At 42.2% G+C, this 22,287-nt stretch overlaps 1 protein-coding gene across 1 annotated transcript in view; it reads left to right on the top strand.

The window, feature by feature from the left end:
* Positions 1-787: 787 nt before the first annotated feature.
* The window catches only part of PLPP3 (phospholipid phosphatase 3), a 65,007-nt gene continuing 43,507 nt past the window's right edge, over positions 788-22,287 (top strand). The window contains exon 1 of the mRNA XM_065409626.1: positions 788-926. Within this exon, the coding sequence (XP_065265698.1) occupies positions 788-926 (139 nt within the window). The remainder of the gene's footprint in view (positions 927-22,287) is intronic.

Genomic DNA, 22,287 nt, shown 5'->3' with positions numbered 1-22,287 from the left:
AATGTGGAAATCCTCCAGCCTGAAAACATTTTCTTTTCCTTTTACACTTGGACTGTGAACACTAGGGGCTCCCTTCTGCTGGGAGAGAAGCTTTTCCTGACCTTTTTTTTTTTTTTTGCTTTTCTTCCCTCTGCAAAAAAAAAAAAAAAAAAAAAAAAATGTGGAGTTAATTATCATATGTATATGTCAGCCTCAGGAAGGGGGCTGTACTTGGATATCCCATCAGAGCCAGAGTGACTTCGGGTTTCTTTTCTTTGTGTGTGTGTGTGTGTGCGTGTGTGTGTGTTGTTAAAGGGGTGGAAAGGACCTGGTGAAATAAAAGTACAGGCACCAGCCCCTGCCAGCAGCAGAAGCTGCAGCCCCCAAGCAAAAGCAGAGCTTTGTGTTAAACCGGCTGGGGAAGTTGCTTTGCAAGATCCCAACTTCCATTCATTGAGCCAGCATCCAAAGGGGGCTGCGGTGCCGCTACTACGACTCCCCCCCCAGGACTTGGTGATTTCCAAACTTGGCCAACTTTTTTCTCGATCGCATTTCCCCCCCTTTTATTTTTCTCTCCCCACAAGGACATTGAACGGTTTGAGACGAACACAAACGCACCTCTCGCCTCCCTCTGGCCCTCCCCTGCTTTCCCCCGCCGGGAAGAAGTTTATACAGCAGCCACACCACCGCCTAAACAAAGTCTGTCCACCAGCGACCACCTCCTGCGAGCCCAGCCCGGGCAGCGCGCCCCTGCCGCTCCAGCGCCTGGATTGCCGCTTGGGGACCGGGTTTGCTTCCCCCCCAGATCATGCAGAACTACAAGTACGACAAAGCGATCGCTCCGGAGAGCAAGAACGGGGGCAGTCCTGCCCTGAACAACAACCCGGCCAAGAGCAGCAGCAAGAAAGGGCTGCTCATCTGCCTGGATCTCCTCTGCCTTTTCATGGGTGAGCGTCGCCGACACGCAACTTTCTTCTCTCTCTTGTGGTTCATGCACTTTCTTGGGCAGCTCCGCGGCTCTTTCTCTGCTCCCCTCCCCCGTCCCCCCTTGCAGCTCACTCTCTGCCGAAACTGAAAAGGAAGAGCTTTGGGTTTTTGTTGTTTTGTTTGCCTTTTGCAAATGCATCTTACTTGCTGACTTCTCCCCTCACCCCTGGCATTTTCCAGTTTTGCTGCTGCTGGCGGTCTCTTTTGCAAGAGCTCTTTTTGTCCCCCCACCCTCTCTCTTTTTCTCCCGTGCAGTCAGCTGTATATTCCCAATCTGCCCGCCCTGTTTGAAAAATTATGCCAAAAAAAAAAAAAAAAAAAAAAGCACTGCAAAGATTTGCTAGAGTGGCAGTTTGCACTGGCTGTGTCCAAACCAAATCCCCATCCCGAGGGGTTTGTTACAAAAATAGGGACAAAGTTGCGAAGATGTTGCTAAAGGCCACTGGGGCAACGAACGTGGCTTGAGTTGACTTTCGATGTATTGAAAACACAAAGTAGTCCTGGTGTCATCCAAATAAAATGGATGTCCCAGCAGTGAGCAGAGCTTCTGTCTGTCCTCAGTATGTAAACACAGCATCTCCCACCCTTGCTAGCTTTAGGAGCGGCCTGGGGAACAGGCATGGTTTTCATTTTGCTTCTGTCTAAACAATAGTTTGAAAGGTGCCATCCCAGATTTAGTCTGTTGGGAACATGTAGTATGTGTCCCTCTGCAAAGTACAAGAACCGCAGGGGGGAGGGGGAAGCAGTGGTTACAGTTTGGGAGATAATGTGTGATTTGTCCCACCAGGTTGGTGTCTTCAAGGTTTTAGTTTTTTTCAGACTACAGTGCGGGTATATCTCCGCAACTAAGCAAAAAAAGGGGAAATATAGTGGTCTTATGGGTGGACTTGGTACGATACAGGTCAGTGTAAGAGGTTGAAAAGAGTGAGATACAGTAGTTGATATGCCCCACTGCTGACAAACACTCATCTCCCACAGTAGCAATGGGTCTCATTAATCAAGAAACAGGCATGCCTCAAGTTTAGAAAACTCACTGAAAGAGATCTGGGGGGCCAGGCAAGATTAAGCCAGGAAACTGATGAAATCACAGTTTTTACTTGTAATAGGTTTAGCTACCAAGCCTTGTTTTGATATGATGATAGGCGTTTCATAGAGAGATTACACTGATAAAGAAGCCACAGTTTTTACTTGTAATAGGTTTAGCTACCAAGCCTTGTTTTGATACGATGATAGGCGTTTCATAGAGAGATTACACTGCTTCCTCTTGAATCAGGCCAGGTTGTGGCATTAAAAGACCCCTAGCTGATGTAAGCTGGCACCAGTCCACTGACTGCATTGGAGGTTCACCAGTTTACACCAGATGAGGATCTGACCATGTGCTGAGTAATTTGTGTTGATACTGCCCAGTGCCATGACCTGAGGCATATATATAACGTGTTAAAAGCACTTTCACAATCATAATAGTACCTCCCCAGTGTAAATTAATGCAAGGACAAGACATAATAAGTCACTCTTGTGAAAACAAACTCGTCCCGTTCCCCTCAGGCGCTGTATAGTTTGTAAATGCTGACTGAGATGCTGTGTCAAGCTGCTGGGCTCAGAGACATTATTTCAGGAGGTGAAAGCCCTCTCTCATTACTCTATTATGTGTCATATGATGATTAACACTTAAACTCAAAGGATTCAGAACAAGCCTCTTAATCTCAGAAAGACTATGTCAAATGCTCATTTTCCCTTACTGGCTGTGTGGAAACAGATAAGAATGTGTTAACTATTTGCAGCAACCCATCCCTGACTCATAAGGCAAACTCACGAATAGTATGGGCACGTGTGTTTTGGTGGCTGTGCGGGGTTGGCAAAGGTGATTTTTTTTTCTTAAGCAAATAGAGACCAGATCCTACAGTGCTCCCAGTGAGAGTTTTGCTTCAATGGAGTAGGATCAGGCCCCCTGCTTCTCTTCATACTCTCTTAGACGCAACTTTGTGATGCTGGGAAGTAGCAGCACTAACTTTTCTGACAGCTGTAATTGACAGGAAAAAGAACCAATGGGGTAGGCTTTTAGGTTGATTTTTCCAAGCAACAATTCCCTTCTCCCCACATAAGGGAAAAAATGTGCATAGAAATGTATAAAATCCATGTGCCAAACATAGCAGAGGGACTGGAGAAAACACTTGGGGTTTATTACAGCTTTTTTTTTTTTTTTTTTGCCTCAAAATGATGTATCACAACACACTATGCTGGCAACAAAAGAAAAAGGATATGGCTGTAAACAGTATCCAGGGGGCACTGTGGTCTAGTGGATCAAATGTACGGCTAGAAATCCCAGACCTGGGTTCCAATCCTGTTTCCAGTGCAGACTTGTTGTGTATCCTTGGGGAATTCAACTTTCTGTACTTCAGTTATCCCATCTGAATAACCATACTTACTCACCTTTTGTAGGTTTCAAAGACAGCTACAGATGGAGATGGGTGCTGTGTAACAAACAACTAAGCACATCATAACAAATGACTAAGCACATTTCATAAAGTTTAGAAACAGCTGAGAAGGAAAGGATGGGCAGGAAAGTAGGTTACTTTTGGTTGTTGGGATACATCATTTGCTCTAGTCGAGTCGTCCCCTTCCCCTTCAAAGTACAGACATCTCATTATATGTATTTATAGAATAAAAAATAACTATTTCCTTGAAATATTGTGTGTGCACTGAAGAAAGTGATTTAAGACATCTTGTAGTAACATATCTAGAAATCTGTTGATTTGCTTTGCTAGAGAAACTCTGCTTTTGCATTTAAAGAAAAGTATAGCATTGTCAACAGTTTCTTTCAAAATATCTTGCATGCTGAAACATCTAGCATTTGAAGATAGTTATGTATAAGGTTGACTATTTAATTGACGCATGCAAGAAAAGTCGACTGGCTTCCAACAAATAAATTAATAACAGAAGCATGTGAGTTTAATATTCTAGACACCACAGTCTTTAAAACAATTGTTTCTGCTTAGAGCACATTTTTCTGAAGACTGTCAGTTTGATTTAATTTTTACGTAGTTTATTGATCATCTGGTCTCTATTACTAGGCACTAATATATTAAGAAGAGAGACATGGTTTTCTCTTTATATTCCCACAGGAATACAGACTAGTGCAGAAAGCTTAATCTTCTTGTATCTGGAAAAAATAAAATATTTGATATGCTCTATATAAAACTGATATAAGTAGAAAGATATAAACTAGCTTGACTTACCTCATTCTTCTAAACAGAAGGTTAAATTCTTGGTGAAATGATTCCTACAGGTCAAATCCTCCAACCCTTTACTCACGTAAGTTCTGTTGACTCTAACAGCACTCCTTGCATGAGCAAGTACTACTTGAATGAGTAAAGTTTTGCAGGCTGGAGTCCTAAACCCTACAGGAATTATCTGACATATGTTACCAAAGCCCCAATTTACAACTGATGTTAGTGGATAATGTATGCAGTGTAACTACCCCTTTATGTCGTTTTGATGCCAATTATTTCAGGTGGGAGCAGAAAGGGAATGGTTAGTATTCTAGTGTATCTAAGTAACATTTGGAAGTGAGAGCATAATTTGAACAGCTGACGGAAGGAGTCCGAGTCTCGCTTAATCATGTGCAGATGCAGAGAGCTGGTAAAACGTAGTAAGACAATTATATAACCTGTAACCATGATGCACGTGTGTGGAAGGTCTTTACAAAAATACTCAAATTAATAATGATTTCAGGATTGTTGGGGGATTATTCTGTGACCCAACTACCATGTGCGAATACACTAACAAAGATCAGAAGTTATTAATTTCAAGGGAAGGAACTTTTCTGCTGACCAGCTGGCAGAAGAAGAGTCATTACCTTCTTAATATAATCTCATCCAGGGACGAGAATTCAGTAAAATTTTGCAGTGTTCATGAGCTCTTGATTCCCATCTAATCTTCATTTTATACCTTTGAGCTCTTTAGAAAAAGGCCTGTTTTAGTTCAGTGTGTCTCGTGTTCATTTGGTTTGTGATGCAAAGAAGGTATTTCAGTGAAAGGAAATGTAATCTATTGGCAAAGATGGGACAAATGTAAGAAGATGAATAGTCAGTTGTTTAGTAAAATGAAGAGTAGTGACTCCTGTTTAGAACTATAATGAAAGAAGTGATCTATTTTATGGTGGTGGGAGGCAGTAGTAAAGACACTGAGCCAGATTCTCAGCTGGTGCAAATTGTTGACTCAATGGACCTGTGCTGATTTATACTAGCTGAGAACCTGGCCCATAACATACAGAGTGACAAGGAGACAAGTCCTTAGGCTCTTCTGATTTGGAGGTAATTCATAAAATTAGTAAAACTTTCCTTCATTTGCAATATTCTATGATGCCATATTTACTTCTACCAGTGTGAATAAATATTGGGGGAGGGGAGAGAATATAAAATATTCTTGAAATTTCCATTAAAAACATGCTTTCTCCACTATTAACTTTCCAGGAGTTAGTTCTGTATAGACTCCCTTGTTTAAATACACAATCAACCTCCTTCTGAGAGCAAATTACCAATGAGAAGGAGATTACCTAGATTTTTTTTGCCTAGATGTGAAACATTTATTCTGAGACAGCCAGATGGAAATAAGTACAGTAGCCTGTCTCAGGTGCTTCCTTTAACTTTAATCTTTGGGTACGTCTACACTTACCGGAGGGTCCGGCGGCAGGCAATCGATGTTCTGGGATCGATTTATCGCGTCTGGTTTAGACGCGATAAATCGATCCCGGATCGATCCCGGAAGTGCTCGCCGTCGACGCCGGTACTCCAGCTCGGCGAGAGGAGTACGCGGCATCGACGGGGGAGCCTCCCTGCTGCGTCTGGACCCGCGGTAAGTTCGGACTAAGGTACTTCGAATTCAGCTACGTTATTAACGTAGGGCAGATTTGGATTGTCAGGAACTTTTCTATAGCTCACACAGGTGCAGTGACTTTCCAGAAGTCCTAGTGGTGCCACATGACAGACAGATTTCATTTAGCCTACGTGGTTGTTGGAATCCTGGAAGTCAAATGATAGACTCTCTTGAGTTTTGAGGCTTATGTAGATTGCTTTTTACACTGGACAGCTGTAAGCCACTGTTTTCTTTTATACTCAACTCACTACACTTCTCATTCCTCTGTCTGAACGTAGCTTTAGTTTTCTCGTTTACTGTCATCAGTCCAGGGCAATCATTACAGCAGACAATTGCTGCACCTGGGAAATCTGGAAGCAACTGAGTGGCAGCCCACTGAGCATTTAAAAATCTCTTCACTTTTCTCAAAGGACTCCATGTCTCTCTTTTATATATACATAGAGATTTAGTCCTGGCTTGATCCTAAACTGCACTTTAAAAAATAAACCTAAATATTATATTAGCAAAAATTTCAAATGCATATGTGAGCAGAGGATGTAGTCTAGCAATTTGGGAACTAGTAATCTAGTAACTTTCTCTATGGGGAAAAATGTGTGTACAAAATTGTGTCACCTTCCTTCTTCTCAGGAGCAAAAATCCACCTGGGACCTGATCAAGGTCCTGTACAAATCAATGGGAGCAGTATGTGGATCATGATTTAATTTTAAGGACAGGGGCTAGTTAAAGATGAGGGGTGTTGCAAAACTAAGACATGTTGGACTAAGCAGCATTAATGATGATGTTTTGAAAGAAGATTCTGAGTGTGCAGTGTCCGTTTTAGCTTTAGAGGGCATCTCTCGATTCACTCCTAAAAAAAAACAGTGGTGACCAAACCGTTTTGTTACTTTATTCAAGAGATAAATCTATCTGAAAACACTAAGCAACAAAGACTTCACAGCTTACTGGCATTATCTTCCCCTCTAAGATGGCTACGAGGTTGCTCATTAGAAGAACTAGTCCATACCACACAATATACTTGGAGGGTGAGTGTTTACCTCACTGTTAGAACTGCAGCATCAGGCATAGTTGTGAACTTTTTCTGACACTGAAAATTTTAATATCTGTTGGATCTGTTATGGTGACTCACCTTGATACATTTTCATGGGGCTTTCTCTGCCCACTCTTCATTAGGAGAAAAGTGAAACACAAGCTGAACAGATCTGGCTTTGTGGAGATACCATGAGGCCCAAGACCCTTGCACATAAGCATTACCTAGGAACTGGCAGGGGCATCTTGCGGATGTTGGAACTGTTGTAAGAAAAAGGCTTCCTGAAGTGATATCTTGACATTGGACTACATTCATTTGGCTAGTTATTTTCAACCTTGTTTTTGGAACAGTGGTTCCTTTTGTATTTGGTGGGTTTCTAGTTAGGTCAGAAATTAGCATCCATGCGATGGACTACTGAAAATAAATTAATCAGTGATGGGTTAATGTGTGGGGAAATCTTTGACATGGTTTCTTTTATAATTCTCGCGGGCTTTAAAAGTATGTACAGTGAGCAGGATATTACTGGCAATTATGTTGTAGAAGTTAGTTATCAATTAACTGAGTCATTTACCTCCTGGGCCAGCTGGCTTACAACTGTTGAGCTCTACTCCTATCAATGGAGCTACACTGATCACTCTGGGTCAAAGGAAATGTAACCATTTAATTGTAATAAGAAATATGCTCAGATTCCTATTTACCTGTTGTGGCAGCACATAATATACATATTACATTTATGCCAGAAGAGCTCTTTTAATCGTCTGTGTTTACAGAGGGCACAGATGTTAATGTAAAGCATCAAGAGTAAACTGATTAATTTTGGACTTTTAAAATCTCATTTGATCACACATGACTCTTTTTAGGCAATTTGGATTTGATTTGGGTTGCCTTGATATATGCCATTGTCTTAGTGTATGCCAGCCTCACTATAAAGCTGATCATTTCATTTGTTTGAATTGTTTATAACGAAAATGACCGAGGCAGGTTTCAGTGTGAAGGTTGCTGAGAAGTATGGCAGAAGCTTGCTGTCAGGTTGTTGCAGTAAGATGTTATCCAAAACACTACGGGCATGCTGTTCATAATCTTGGTGTCCCATTTTGTGCCTGCAAGATAGGTAGTTAGACATCTACATGCCCTCATCTGTGCCTGAAATGAATTGTGTCTGATTATTTGTGGCTGCAAAAAGGAAAGTTGAGTTAAGGTTCCTTTAAAAATTGGGGACTATGGTGTTGCACATAGCAAGCTCAATCCTCCATACTTACTCACAAGATACACCTGTTGATGCCAGTGGAGTGAAAACCAACAGCCTTCCCACCCTTTGGGTAGACTATCTTTATGTAAGTACAATATAATTCCAGTTACCTGAATTCCCTGTAATCTTACTTATCCAGATCCACAGTGTGTCCCCCAGGTAGCCCTACATTAGTTAATAGCACTTCCATTTATCCGAACATCTGGTTTTCTGAAAGTTTTGGATGTCCCCCAGGCATTTGGATAACCGGGAGTGTACTGTACATCCATAGCTGAGGACTGTGTTTTCAGTGCAAAGTGCAGCATGCTGGGCAACTGTCATTAGGGTTAAGTAAATCTTGTGTACATAAATACATAGCTGCATGGTCTAATGTAAGAGAAAGGGGAAAGGCGGGGAACAGGGAATCTCCCATCCCCAAATAAAGTTTTCTCCCTTCACACAGAGGGGTATTAGTGCAATGTTGCCAAATGTCATGATTTTATTTTGTGTCTGATGACTTTTCTTAAAGCTCCACTTCCTGCATTTATGTTACTGTGGGAGAATCTCGGCTTTTGTTTTCTAAACAAAGTAGATTTCTAGCCCTTGTGGTTGTGGGGTGACGCTTGAAAACATGACACAGGTGAATGCTAAAGACTCAGAAAACAGATGGTAAATTAAGAGAGTCAGTGAGGGGCTCATTGAATACTCTTTGTCTCACCCATTCGGAGGCTGCAGTAAGCCATATCTTTCATCTCTTCCTTGTGCACCTGAAACCTGCCTGCTCGCAGATTTTGGGCCTGATCCTATAAGTGCCCCAGGAATGGAATTGCCATTGAAGTCTGTGGGAATCCCATTTGTGGGGCATCTTCACAGCTTGGACACAGGTAATACAAATAATAATAAATAATAATGATGATAGCTTTTTCCGATAAGAGCTCTAACCTATCAGGAAGACTCATTTCTATCACTTTTAAACATGCTTTATATTTCTTTAATTCCATTCTCTTTTTATCTGCTGTCTCTCCTGTACCTTCCAGCATGCTAGAGTGCTTAAGTGTCATTTTTCACATTTCATTGTATGTGATGCCCTAATTACAGCTGTGCGGTTTAATCAATAGAAGGAGCTTCTGAACTCCTGTGATGTTTCCTTCACGATGAATAGGCAGACAGATGCTGAAAAGAAGAATTGAAGCATCTTTAAATAGCTTTTGATGGAAGGCTCAGACTTGCAGTAAGAGTAAGATCGTTCCCAAAGGATATATTTTAAAAGTATGGAAATTGCGTTCATCCCAAAGAAATTAGGTGTATCAGAGATTTCCACAACCTCCAACTCTGTTAAATTTTGTCCTTTATTTCACTGACAGCAATGTCTTATTCTTTATTTTGTTGGGTATTTTGGATGTTAGTTCTAACCAAACTAGCGGGAGAGAGGGCAATTATTTGACTCCCCAAGTCAATATTAACTATTAAACAACATTGTTTTGGCATATTTAATGTATTGAACTCCAGGTCCTGTGACGAGTTTGGTTCTCAAGATGGTTATAATATGTATGCCTTTTGTATTTGTATCACTGTGTTAAAATTGATCTAAATAATGTGTGTGAGAGAGAAAGTGGTTAATAAATTAGGAAGGAAACTTCCCCAGTGGTGAAAGAACAAACGCATGTGTTTAATCTCAGATAAAATTAACAGCTCAAATAACTGAGGATCCAATTCTACAATCCTCACTCTGGCTAAGCTCTCATTGATTTCAGCCATGCAAAGTGCATCTTGACTGCAGAGTAACATGGACTGTTACTCAGGTGTTGTCCCTAACCCCCCTCCTGCCCATGCACAAAATCTTCTCTCATAGACTCATAGACTTTAAGGTCAGAAGGGACCAATATGGTCATCTAGTCTGACCTCCCGCATGATGCAGGCCACAAAAGCTGACCCACCCACAACAGAATCCTCCAGCCTGCGACCCCTGCCCTATGCTGCGGAGGAAGGCGAAAAACCTCCAGGGCCTCTGCCAATCTACCCTGGAGGAAAATTCCTTCCCGACCCCAAATATGGCGATCAGCAGAACCCCGAGCATACAGGCAAGATTCTACAGCCGGACCCTCATTTTACCCGCGATGGCACGTTAATGCCTAATTGACTAAAATCACGTTATCCCTTCAAACCATTCCCTCCATAAACTTATCAAGCCTAATCTTGAAGCCAGAAAGGTCTTTCGCCCCCACCGTTTCCCTCGGAAGGCTGTTCCAAAATTTCACCTGGGTTTAGTGGCGTGTTCAGCCTGAGATGGCTGGGCTGTCTGAGGCTATAAAGCCCATGTGAGGCTGTCACGCAGGCTGGTAAATCTAAACCACCTGCTTTGCAGTGAAGATGCAGGCTAACTCCTTTGAGTGCTGATAGTCCTCTAATGCCTTCCCACAATTCACTGGGAAAGAATCATAGAGTGGCTCAGTTTACTGTAGCACAGAGAACCATGGGAGCTGTCCGTAGAAGCCCTAGCAACACACACAAAAGGGAGTGCATCCAGCCCTGAGGGCACAATAACTCGAGTTGGACTTTGCACTGTGGCTATTCACACCAGTGCTAGGCTAACCTGAGTGCTGATCATCCAAGTTAACTCTGCAGTGAAGACTTGCCCTTACTCAGGCCATGATCCGGCAAACACTAATTAATGCCTATGGGTAAACATGAGTAGGTCCACTGAAATGTAATGGAACTGTGCTTACGGTTAAATGCATATATAAGTGTTTGCAGGGTCAGGGCAGTAAAGACTGCAGGATCAGTCACTTTTGTTTTATTAGTAACACCAGCCGAAAAGAAGGCCTGTTCTTCCTTTCACTAGATCAAACAGGAAGACTGAGATTCGCTGGTTAGCAGCTGTGGGCGTTCCTCTCTTTCATGCAGTAAATGACAGGTTTTCTGACAGCTTGCTCCTTCGAAGGGTGGTAGTTATTGATGCTTGCCACCACAAAAAGGAAGTGACAGAATGGTATCATACCTATATGTAACTAACCACAAAATGGTTTTATTGTAAACCAGTCAAAGTTACAGCTGTTTTGGAAAGTTTTTACAGCATTGCCCTAGGGTCTGATCATGCCTGCGCTGAAGCTGGGACCACAGAATGCATATGAATTCCATCTCCACTGTTTTCAGAGTTTAGACATAATTGCATGACTTGCAATGTATTTGCCCAAACATTTAATTATAAAGAGAGGGAAAAAAAGACAGTGAATGTGGTGGAAGCATTTTCTTCTTCCCCAGTCTTTCTGATATTTTCAAAGTAATTACAACTCGGCATTTTGGATGTTATGCCACTTTCCTTAAACCCTCTTGCAGGGGTTAGATCATGCTGTACGGAAGCAATACAGAAGACAGGAGGGAGGGGGGGAAAGATAGCTCAGTGGTTTGAGCATTGGCCTGCTAAACCCAGGGTTGTGAGTTCAATCCTTGAGGGGGCCACTTAGGGATCTGGGGCAAAAATCAGTACTTGGTCCTGCTAGTGAAGGCAGGGGGCTGGACTTGATGACCTTTCAAGGTCCCTTCCAGTTCTAGGAGATGGGATATCTCCATTAATTAAGACGGCTCCAGTTATCTTTCCCACTGATGTTTACAGGAAAGTCTTCACTATAGTCATTGTACAAGTGCAGTGACCATAGCAACTGTCCAAGAACCTCAAACACTTCTTAGCAGCAGAGATTCAAGTGCCATGGCTTTTCATAAAGCCCTTGCAAAAATATATTGCCCTGCTCCTTGTTTTTAAACTGATATTTTCATAAGGGAAACACTAGTTAAAAATATCTCATTACGACATCATCTTTACTGATCCCCTGTTGAGTTCCTTTTAGTGGATCTCCCTGTGCATTTGTTTTCTAAATGATGTTCTGCAGCTGGTCTAATAATCTGGAGCAGATTCTCAGCTGCTGTAAATCAGTGTCGCTCCGTGGAAGTCAATAGGAATGGGACAGTTGACACCAGCTGAGGGTCGTGCACTTTGTGTTAAACAAGAAGTTGATCCTATGATTACTTAAACCATCAGGGCTTTTTTTCCTCCTCGTGATGCATTATTTATTATTATTCTTGTATCACAGAAGCACATAGAGTCTGCAATTGAAATCAGAGCCCAATTGGGCTAGGTGCTGTCCAGAGGCATAGTAAGAGACAGCCCCTTTCCCAAGGAGTTTACAGTCTAAATAGATAAGACAGACCAAGGATGGGGAAAAAAGGAAGGATTTTTATCCCCAGTTTTCAGGTGGGAAACTGAGGCACAGAGAGATTCGGGGCCACATTTTTTAAAGGTATTTAGATACCTGAAGATACAGAGAGGCACCTAGTGGGGTTTTCAAAAGTGCCTAGGCACCTAACTCACATGGGAACTAGGTGCTTAGTGCTTTTGAAAATCCGACTGAATGCCTAATACTTTGCCCAAAGTCATACAGGAAGTCTTGTGGCAGAAGAGGGAATTAAAGCCAGATTTCCCAAGTCCCAGTTCATTGCCTTAAACTTCATCTCAAAGGAGGAATGCATATAACTCCTGTTAATATTAATAGGAGTTCTGCACATCTATCAGTAAGACACTAGACTGCTAAGACTATGAAAATTAATGTTTGATTAACTGAACCTATTAATGTTTACAAGTTTAAGTGGCCACAGTTTCATGTGTACTTCTCAAATAAGGGGAAATGGGTGTCGTGCCATCTGGCTACCTTTTGCATTTGGAACTGGCTTGTCCAAACCTGGAACAGAAGAGTTGTGGTGTACCTTGATAAAAATATACATGAGACATCTGTTAAACAATGACACATAGTACAAATGGTTAATCCTAAAGATAAATGATTTACCAAAGTTTTATCCTACTTGTAATTGTCAGGCTAGCAAAAATCTTCCCGATTTGACTAGTCACAAAAGGCTATGCTTTTATTTTAGGGCCTAATCCTTACTTATATGAGTGTTTGCAGGATCAGTCCCTATATTCCATTCAAATATGTTAAGTAGGATAATAAAGTGGGTTTTTCTTGGTCAAGAAATCTTTGTCGCTTTCATATCCCCACAGAAGGAGTGCAGCTTTAGCACGCAGCTGTCATTCTGGTGCAGTTTCCACAAACCAGTTAAAAACCAAGGTAACAGCAACATTTTGAGTGAAGGGGCATGAAATGTGGAATAGGTTCAGTGTATTTCTGTGCCATTGTTGGAATCCTATTCAATCTGAAGCTGAATAGTAGAGTGATTAGCATGTGGGCAAGTTTCTAAAGCATTGGTCTCTACGTTTTTTCTTAAATGACAAGTTTTGTGGCATTTATTTTTCTGACTGAGTTGGCATGAATCTTTGACAAATACAAACCCATGAAAAGTCAGATGGGGTTTTGGAGAAGGCCCATTTTGATAAAATCTGCACATTCAAGGTTACAAAGAAGCTTTCTAAAGACTGGGCTCTAAGCGCTGTTACAGAATGTGTTCTGGACACAACGTTTTTTTTAATGAGTAGATGGCTACAAATAGGATATGATATTGTCCACCAGAGGCCCCAGTGGCGTCCCCTGCATGGATATAATTATGCCTTTAGAGACCCTGATAATGCTTCCGTTGAAGTCACTTGCAAAACTGCTGATTCTCTATCTCTATCACTGGCAGGGCAAAAAATGTGAGGTTGATAGGAGTCAAATGCACTTGAGAGCAAACTGTCTGCTTACAGAGAAGCTGATTAAAGCTGCGGGGCCTGAGTCTGATTTCAGACCGGCTTATAAGTTCTTTGGTTTCAGTGCAGTTACTCTCATTTGACAGTTATGTGAAATCTTCAAATCAAGACAGGATACCTTACTGGACAATATGCTTTAGTCAAATACAAGCTATTAGCTCAATATAGGGGTATCTGGATGAAATTCTGTTGCCTGTGTGTTATACAGGGGGTCAGACTTGAGGGTGTAAGTCTATGAATGAAATCAGAATCAAACCACTCATATCAGTGGAACTGCGCCAGTCCCTGATAAGAGCCAGTTCTCAGTCAAGTGGTTTGAAAGTGTTCCCATTATAGCCCATTGTTTTAAGGGAGTTATAACATGCCTTTGAAACTCTGCTGGGCTGAAGGGTAGATGACATATAATCAGGGGAATTTTCCCCCTGCAGTGTACATTGTAAAATAGTTTAGTGGGTTGAATTTACAGTAGAGTACATAAATGAAAAGCAAAAATTAACCTGTTTTGAATATTTTTGAATATTGACTCTGTTACTGTCATTGAAAAGCATTTCAGACCCCATTATTCCATACTGTGCACTGTGGCCCCTGATTGCCATCAAAAAGGTATGTTTAGACTAACCTATGAATTTCGATTAAAGGCATGAGCTAAATCCATAAAGGCCAGGGATTTTCTAAGTAAGGGTTTGGAACCCATTCCTGTTCCCATTGCAGTCAATGGCAAGAATCCCACTGAATAGGGTACTGTGGTTCCGCCCTGCCTTTTAGAGTCTATGCAACTGGGTGCAGTCAGGGCATAAAATGCCAGCAGACCAGAACGGTAGCATTTCTGCTCTCATTCTGCTCAGAGATAAATGCTTTCACAAGGGGCGAGGCTGGAGAAATCAGGCTCTCAGTTCCTTATCTCACTTTGGTCTGCTCAGGTGAGCTTTATCCAAAGCCTACTGAAGTCAAGAGAAAGAACCCTCCCCCATTGACTTGAATGGGCTTTGGATCAGATCTGTATTAAGGGGGGATCTCGAACAACTGGCTGGGTTCTGTTGTAGGGATGTTGCAAAATCTAGGCGCTATGTAGCGAGTCACAACCTTCATTCATGCTGTGATGTTCGGGTTAGACACTTAAAGGCATTTGTGTGATGTAACAGTAAGTGGGATTCTAAACTGCATCACTGGTACTAGTAGAAAGAGGCTGGGTTCAGAAGTCAGCACAGGACAGAAACTAAGATATATTGGGGTGGTTTTTTTAGGTAGATCAGATTTAAACATTTGGGTCTGAAACATTGAGCTGAGCATCATATTAACTCAAAGCCTCACAAGTATATTAAGCTGCAGTGTTATTATTGATTTGTATTCTAGTAGTGCTGGAGGCCCCGACCGAGACAGGGCCCCCCTCATGCTACTTGCTATACAAACACATAGCAAGAGACAGTCCCTGCCCCAAAGACACAACTGAGAAAAGCTGGCTTATTATCCTCATTTTTTCAGATGGGGCATAGTGAGTTTTAGTGATTTCCCCCAGGTGGTACAGGAAGTCTGTGACTGATCTGGGAATTGAACCTAAAACCTCCCTAGTCCCAGTCCCATGAGTCCGCGCTTCCTCTCGTGAAATGTGGTGCCCGTGATTGTGCTTTCAGATGAGGAAGGTACACTTTTTTCTTCTTTTCCCTTTAAAATATTCCAGCTTTGGAGGACAAACTGCATTTCAAGCTTTCTGGTGTGTCTTACCCTATATCATTTAAGGTTGATTAAAGCTATCATTTAAACTGGGGGAGAGGTGAGGGAAGGAATTTAGCTCTTCTGGTAGCAATTAATGATTAAAGAGTTGTTGGAAGTAATTTTGTAATACTTTCTTTTTTCTCTCTTTTAACTTGAAACGAGTTCCTTAGCAATGTACGTGCCCCAGCACTGAGGTTTTGAAAGCTATTACGGGACCACAAACCTGTTGGCGGAACTTTCTGCTGCCAAGGCATCTAGTATTAAAAAAAGCATTGGGGGTTCAATCTGAGGATATGCTGATTTGGAAAGAGAATACAAACAAAGAGGCTTTTCAGTGGAGAGGCTGAGGCTTGGCTTCTAAACTAGAGCAGTTTAGGGTTGGTGAAGCATCTGCAGGACTAGAACGATGTGAGGTGGATGCAGGAAAGTGTAAGACTTCTCAACACAGCATGGTTTTGTTTTCCAGGCGAGGGAATAAGCTGTAGGTGCTTGTCTCTTTTCCCTACCGGCAGGGGAATCGCCAAAGGGGTGTGAATATAGTTTTGCATTTTTATAATGGAGGGGGGAAAGATTCTCTTCCCACAAAGATAGGTGGATTTCTCTCCCTGGCATCTCTGGCTCCAGGAGTCTTGCTTGTGTCTCTGTCTGACTGCCCCCTCAGTGCCGTAGGGTGACCAGATGTCCTGATTTTATAGGGACAGTCCCAATATTTGGGGCTTTTTCTTATATAGGGTCCTATTACCCCCGACCCCCTGTCCCAATTTTTCACACTTGCTATCTGGTCACCCTGCAATGCCACCACAATCCCAGCACTCCACAATGAGCTGATCAGGAAGGGCCATTTACTTCTGAAATCACAATCCCATCACTGGTTGGCTAAGGAGACAGACACGGGGGAGAGTTGAGGAGGGAGTTACCGAGATATTGTGATACAAGGCATGATATAAATCAGTAGCCAGATCAGATAAAGGGGCAGGGTGATCGAAGAAAAAGAATGGAGAGGGAAGAGAAAGCACTGTACCCTGCCCCCACTAATGAACTCTTACTTGGGCTGAAGGAGAGAGGGGAAGAGAGATGGAGGGGCAAGGGTCTGCGTCCATGTTTGTCTGTGTTCATAGGGCAACAGCTGAAGGTGGCGTGTTGTGAGCTCTTTGGAGCAGGGATTGTCTTTTCATTGTATGTGTACAGCACCTAGTACAACATTGTCCCAACCCCCAACAGGGGCCTCTGAGTGCCTCCACAATACAAACAAATAATACTCATATAAAAGGAGGGAGCTGCCTATAGAGTCCCAGTCCAGCCAACTGGATTTTTGGTTGTAATAGAGGAAAGCTGAAGTATTTATGACCTCTCTCACATATTGTTTGTTGTTTTTGTATTTGTGGCCTGGATAAAACCATGCCCCATAACCTGCCAGTGAATGACAGAACTCAAGCTTTCTCTCTCTCTCTTATTATGGTATTAAGTTTTCCCCCACTTGATTTTCCCATAAATTATCCAGGTAGTGATAGTTGGCATAAAGACTCAAAGCATTAAAACAATCCGTGTTAAGCAGATTAGCATGAGTACAAATGGAAGAAAACCTAAGTATCTACATGTCAAGCACAAAGAAGCAATAAAATGTCAGGTCCATATTTTCACTTCCTGTTTATTAAAAATCCTCATGATAAACAAAAAAGCTTTCATGGCTGGACAAGACATGTATCCTGTCAAACACAGTGAAAGATTTATTAGAAAATAGAATGCAAGGGTTGGGCTAAGCTGCAGGCCTGCTGACATCAGCAAGCCTTGGAGTGTAGGCTGTTCAAACATGGCGAAAGTAATATTGCAATGACATGTGAGAAGTGGAGAGGTAAGTTCAGAAAGGTCTCTTGGAAGACCACTTTTTCTATGGATAGCAAAGAACACAAAGATTTGGAAACGGGGGGGAAATGTGGATTTTTAAAAGCCGTCAGAAAAATAAATATAGTGAAGCAGTTGCTCCCGGAGAGAGATGTAGGTAAAAGCTAAAGACTGAAGACTGAAATCTTTCCTAGGCCAGGTCTACACTAACCCCCAAATTCGAACTAAGGTACGCAACTTCAGCTATGTGAATAACGTAGCTGAAGTCGACATACCTTAGTTCGAACTTACCGCGGTTCAGACGCGGTCCACACGCGGCAGGCAGGCTCCCCGTCGACTCCGCGGTACTCCTCTCGCCGAGCTGGAGTACCGCAGTCGACGGCGAGCACTTCCGGGATCGATTTATCGCGTCCAGACCAGACGCGATAAATCGAACCCGGAACTTCGATTGCCAGCTGTCGAACTACCGCGGTAGTGTAGACCTCGCCCTAGTTAATGCTAATGAAGGACCCTTTGTATTTTAAAATATACCTGGCAGGCACAATACACTCAAATGCTGCTCCTTCTCCTTTTGACTTAACTGGGAGCAAAGCTAAGCCAGTGCTGAGCGCTTTGGAAGAATCTCACCCCTCGTGTATATTTATTATGATTTCTCTCTGAATACTCTAGGCATTTCTGGCAAATACTTAAAAACTCAATAAATCCAAAAAGCAGCAGCAGTTCCATAGCAGACAATAATGTCAGATAATGAGGCAGCACAAAAATGAACCATATTCCCCACTTCCCTTAAACTTCATCGCCCAGGGATTTGCTTCTTTATCACCTTTCCAGAAAAGAGGTGGCTTACAGCCTGTCCTGAACGTCCACAGATGTCCCTCCCTCCCACCCCCCAGTTTGTTTACACTGTGCATCCAACTGCAGGGAGTCTTGTCACTGACTTCAGTGGATCCAGGATTTCTGCATATAGTCAGTTTCACTATTTCCCCTGTGCAGTCCTGCAATCTTGCTTCATGTGAGTAGACCCCTGTGCGCCAGTCTTGCAATGCATTACTGGATTGGGGGCATTAGTCAATTTCTCCTCTTGTTTATGAGACACTTTCACACTACAACAGGGAAGAAAAATATTTTTATTAACATAGAACAAAATGTGATTGTAAAACCACAAAAATTAGCAGGGGGTCTCAGTGGGAAGCCTGAAATTACTTTTAAATCATTTCCCTGTATTGTTTTTGAAATCAACTAGATTAAAGCTTCCCCTGTTCCTTCAAAATCAAATTAATTGGAGCAGTACACCATGCCATTGTATTACCTTCCTGCCGGAGTGTATTATTATGGAACGTTTGACAGACTATTTAACATGTATGTTTAATATTAGGCTTAATGTAATAACAAATGTACCTCTGCAGAGCTCTGATTGATCTGCTGAATGGCATCCGAAACATTAAACTCACTGGGTGTCTGAGGGCATGTCCACAGCAACAGTAATCAGTTGTTAGATATGCGTTATCATTTTTCTGTTCTTTTGTTTCCTATCTTCCAATGGATTCCCACTATAGGCTTCCAGAACAGGCTGCCTCTTAGCTATGAGATTGGAACCAAATCCAAGATAGGCATGAAAGTCCCTATGCTTTTTCATGGGTTATGGCAAGTGGAACAGCTTGGAAGGACAATGATGGCACAATCTATCAGCACATTGTTCTCAGGACTAAGAGCTTGCAAACAAGATGAGTCATTGGTTTTATGGTGCCTCTGCAAGTTGTTGGCTAATGCAGGATGCAGATGAAGATTGGCTATCAAAAGAATGCATTCGATCCAGGGACTGTAGAAGCGCTATACAAATCATTAGAGAGTGTCAAGTAGGATAAGAAAGAAGAGACCTTGACTCTTAATTTTCACCTGGCAAACCAATCATTGTGATAAATTGGAGTATTTGGAAATCTGTTATTATTTTTAGCCCGTCAGATGACTGTGGGTTAAGAGAGTGAACAATCCTTAAATCATACCTTTTTTGCACAGAATTGCAGTTCTACCTTTCCTAAAAAAAGTATCATTTAGAGGAATTTTTATATCTATGCACATCAAAAAAAAAAAATCAAAAAAATTGCCACTTAGCCTATGAGTGAAGAATACCCTTTTAATAAGATCTCTTAAATAGTTGCACTTTTGCTCATTATTTTTTTCCGGGTTATGATTGAAAGGGTCAAATTCTGCATATACTCACATCATATACAATCACATGAAAGTCAAAGATGTCAGTGCAGCCCATTGTTGTGTACATGGCCCTTTAGGCTTGATCCACAAAGAATATGAATCTGTTATAGCTGCCAGCTAGAAGAATTAGTCTTTTATCTCTGGCTCCAGAAGCTCATGCTTTAGTTCTGGAGGTCCTGGGTTCAGGGCTGTCCTTACCCATACGCAAAGTACGCAGCTGCGTAGGGCACCTGGTGCCCTACGCAGCTGCGTGCTGCTCCAGACCCTGTTCCGCCTCTTCCCCATGGCCCCGCCCCTGCCCCGCCTCTTCCCACCCCATCCAGCCCCGCCCTCACTCCCCTGAGCTCTGCAGCAAGGCCGGGGCTGCACTCACCAGTGGCGGGAGTGCAGCGACCCAGACCCAGCCGTGCCACTGGTGAGTGCTGGGGGGTGGTTTCCCCCTGCCCCCCAAGCCAGCCCCGCCCCCCCTGCGGAGGCCTAGGGCCAGCCCCCCCCCCGCTGCCTCCCAGAAAGGCCTGGGGCCCGCCCCCTGCTCCTCCCCGCAAAGGGAACAGCAGTGACACTAACCAACCAGCTTTGAAGGATGTTAATGCTCAGGAAAAAGGAGGATCCTTTGGTTAAAGATTGTAGTGTTTATAAAATAGATTCACTCCCTGAAAACTCAGTTTGTATGCCTGTCTGGTGCAGTGGGGAAGCAAAGAGACATAGCCTAGTGAGTGGGTAATGAGCAGTTTAATTCCAACCATCAAGGTTAAAGTTTAATATTAATTTTGCTCAGTTACATTGCATTGTAGAGTGATGCCTTCCAGTGATGGAAACTCATAATTATTTCATAATCATTAATTAATTCCTACATAGTTGCGAAATAACTGCCTCCATGCATCATGCTTCACTGAATGTTAGGTGGAGAATGCTTCTTTGTTCATAATAGGAGTAACATGTGCATTCTTGGTAGGGGAGGTGGCACTTTAACATTGGGAAGTGCAGGAAGAAAGCAATTTGGTGCATATGATTGCTGGAAGAGGGAGGGAGAGATTTTTCCAACTAGTATGATAGTGAGTGAAAAATGACACCATTTCCCATAGTGTTGAGGGCAACTGGTTGAGCCTTTGCTAGGATTTTAGGTTGCTTTTAGAAAGGTGTTGACAGGGGAAATAATAGTGGGTTTGATATATACAGTAGCCTTTTTGCCTCTGAAGATCTACATTGAAATTCTAATCAAGTCATAAAGAAAATGAGCTGCATTGTCACAACCTAGTTCCCAAGGGAACATTTGCCTACAGAAATAAAAACCCCTTCAAAGTATGACACAACTGTGCTCATGAAAGAGAGCAACAGTGAAATGACCAGGCTTGAATCAGATTTAGGGCCCTATCCTTCAGTTCTCATTCAGGCAAAACATCCACTGACTGGGCAAAACATGAATTCCATGGGAGGTTTTGCCTGGGAAAAAATTGCAAGATCAGGCTCATTGATTTGTGTCCTATTAGCAGAAAGCATGAGGAAGCTTGTTCAGTACTCTCCTACTACCTGTCATGGTAATATCTCCTTTCCCGAGCACCACGAAAGTTCACTACTTTAAAAAAAATCAACTAAAATCAGCATATGAAGTTTGGTGTGTGGGGTGCATACTTCTTGACATTAACTACCTGTGAATCATCCAGCAGCATGTTAATTGGAACCCCTTAATAGATTAAGATCTGGCATCAAGTCTGCATGTAATTACAAGCCACACACAGAAAAGACATAGGCAGCTAATGAACTCTTGCCAAACCCGAGCTCAGTTTGTGAAGCTTTTGAAGTTTGCTGGTCTTTCAGCAGTTTATATAGTAAGCATATTGAAAAGCGTCAAATCTTTCCTTTTGACAGGATTTAATAAAGGTTAGTTTGTTGAATAACTAAGACCCTCCAAGTCCCAGTCTGAGGACTAAAGCATCTATTTGCTTATTTTTAAATGAGGCAGTGATTGGAAAATAGAAGGCATTCCTAAGAATTCTCAGAGATCCTGTCTCTTAACAGGAGCCAGAAATATTCCTTTTTAAGAAAATAAACTATTTTTATTAGAAATCATTAAATAGTTTTAATGGTGTGGAAAAAATGCTTTCATGTAATTAGAATGCTTAAAATACTTGGCTGTGAAAAGATATTTAAAATGCATTCTCCATATCTATACTAGGCTCAATGTTATAAGGTAGGTGGTAAAGGAGTTTGAGAATGTTACTGTCTGGGAAGGGAGTATACATTTTAATGAACTCCGGGAGCCGTATTGTGTGGTGCTGAATTCAGATGTTATTTGTGCTTTTCTCGTAGTTGCTGTGGCATTTGCTCAGTGCTTTGTTCCTGTGATTAGATTTCAGCCTGAGCGCTTCTCCTCCTCTTTTCATGTCTAATTTTACAAAGGGAGTTGTTGTGGAGGAAAAACAATTTCCATGAAAACCTACGATTTTCAGGCAAACATACCAGGCTGATTTCATGGCAGTACCATGGTGAAGAGGAATAATGTTACTTGGCACTAAGCCCTTCAGAAAAAATGGAGAGAACAGTGAAGGCTTTGTCGAAATTTACCGCAATAAAGAAAAAGGGACTGCCATTCCCTTGGGCTTCTTTAACCTTTTTTCCCCAATTTATTCACACATTGCTTGACAGCAGGGCACTGCATTGTTATAAGAGGTCTGAAAAGGGAAGTTGGGAGTGATCCATTTTTGTGTTTAAAAGAACACTACACACATTGTG

The sequence above is a fragment of the Emys orbicularis genome, chromosome 8 (assembly GCF_028017835.1).
Source record: "Emys orbicularis isolate rEmyOrb1 chromosome 8, rEmyOrb1.hap1, whole genome shotgun sequence".
In the NCBI taxonomy this organism is placed as follows: Eukaryota; Metazoa; Chordata; order Testudines; family Emydidae; genus Emys; species Emys orbicularis.
This window is presented reverse-complemented; position numbering and strand designations above follow the sequence as displayed.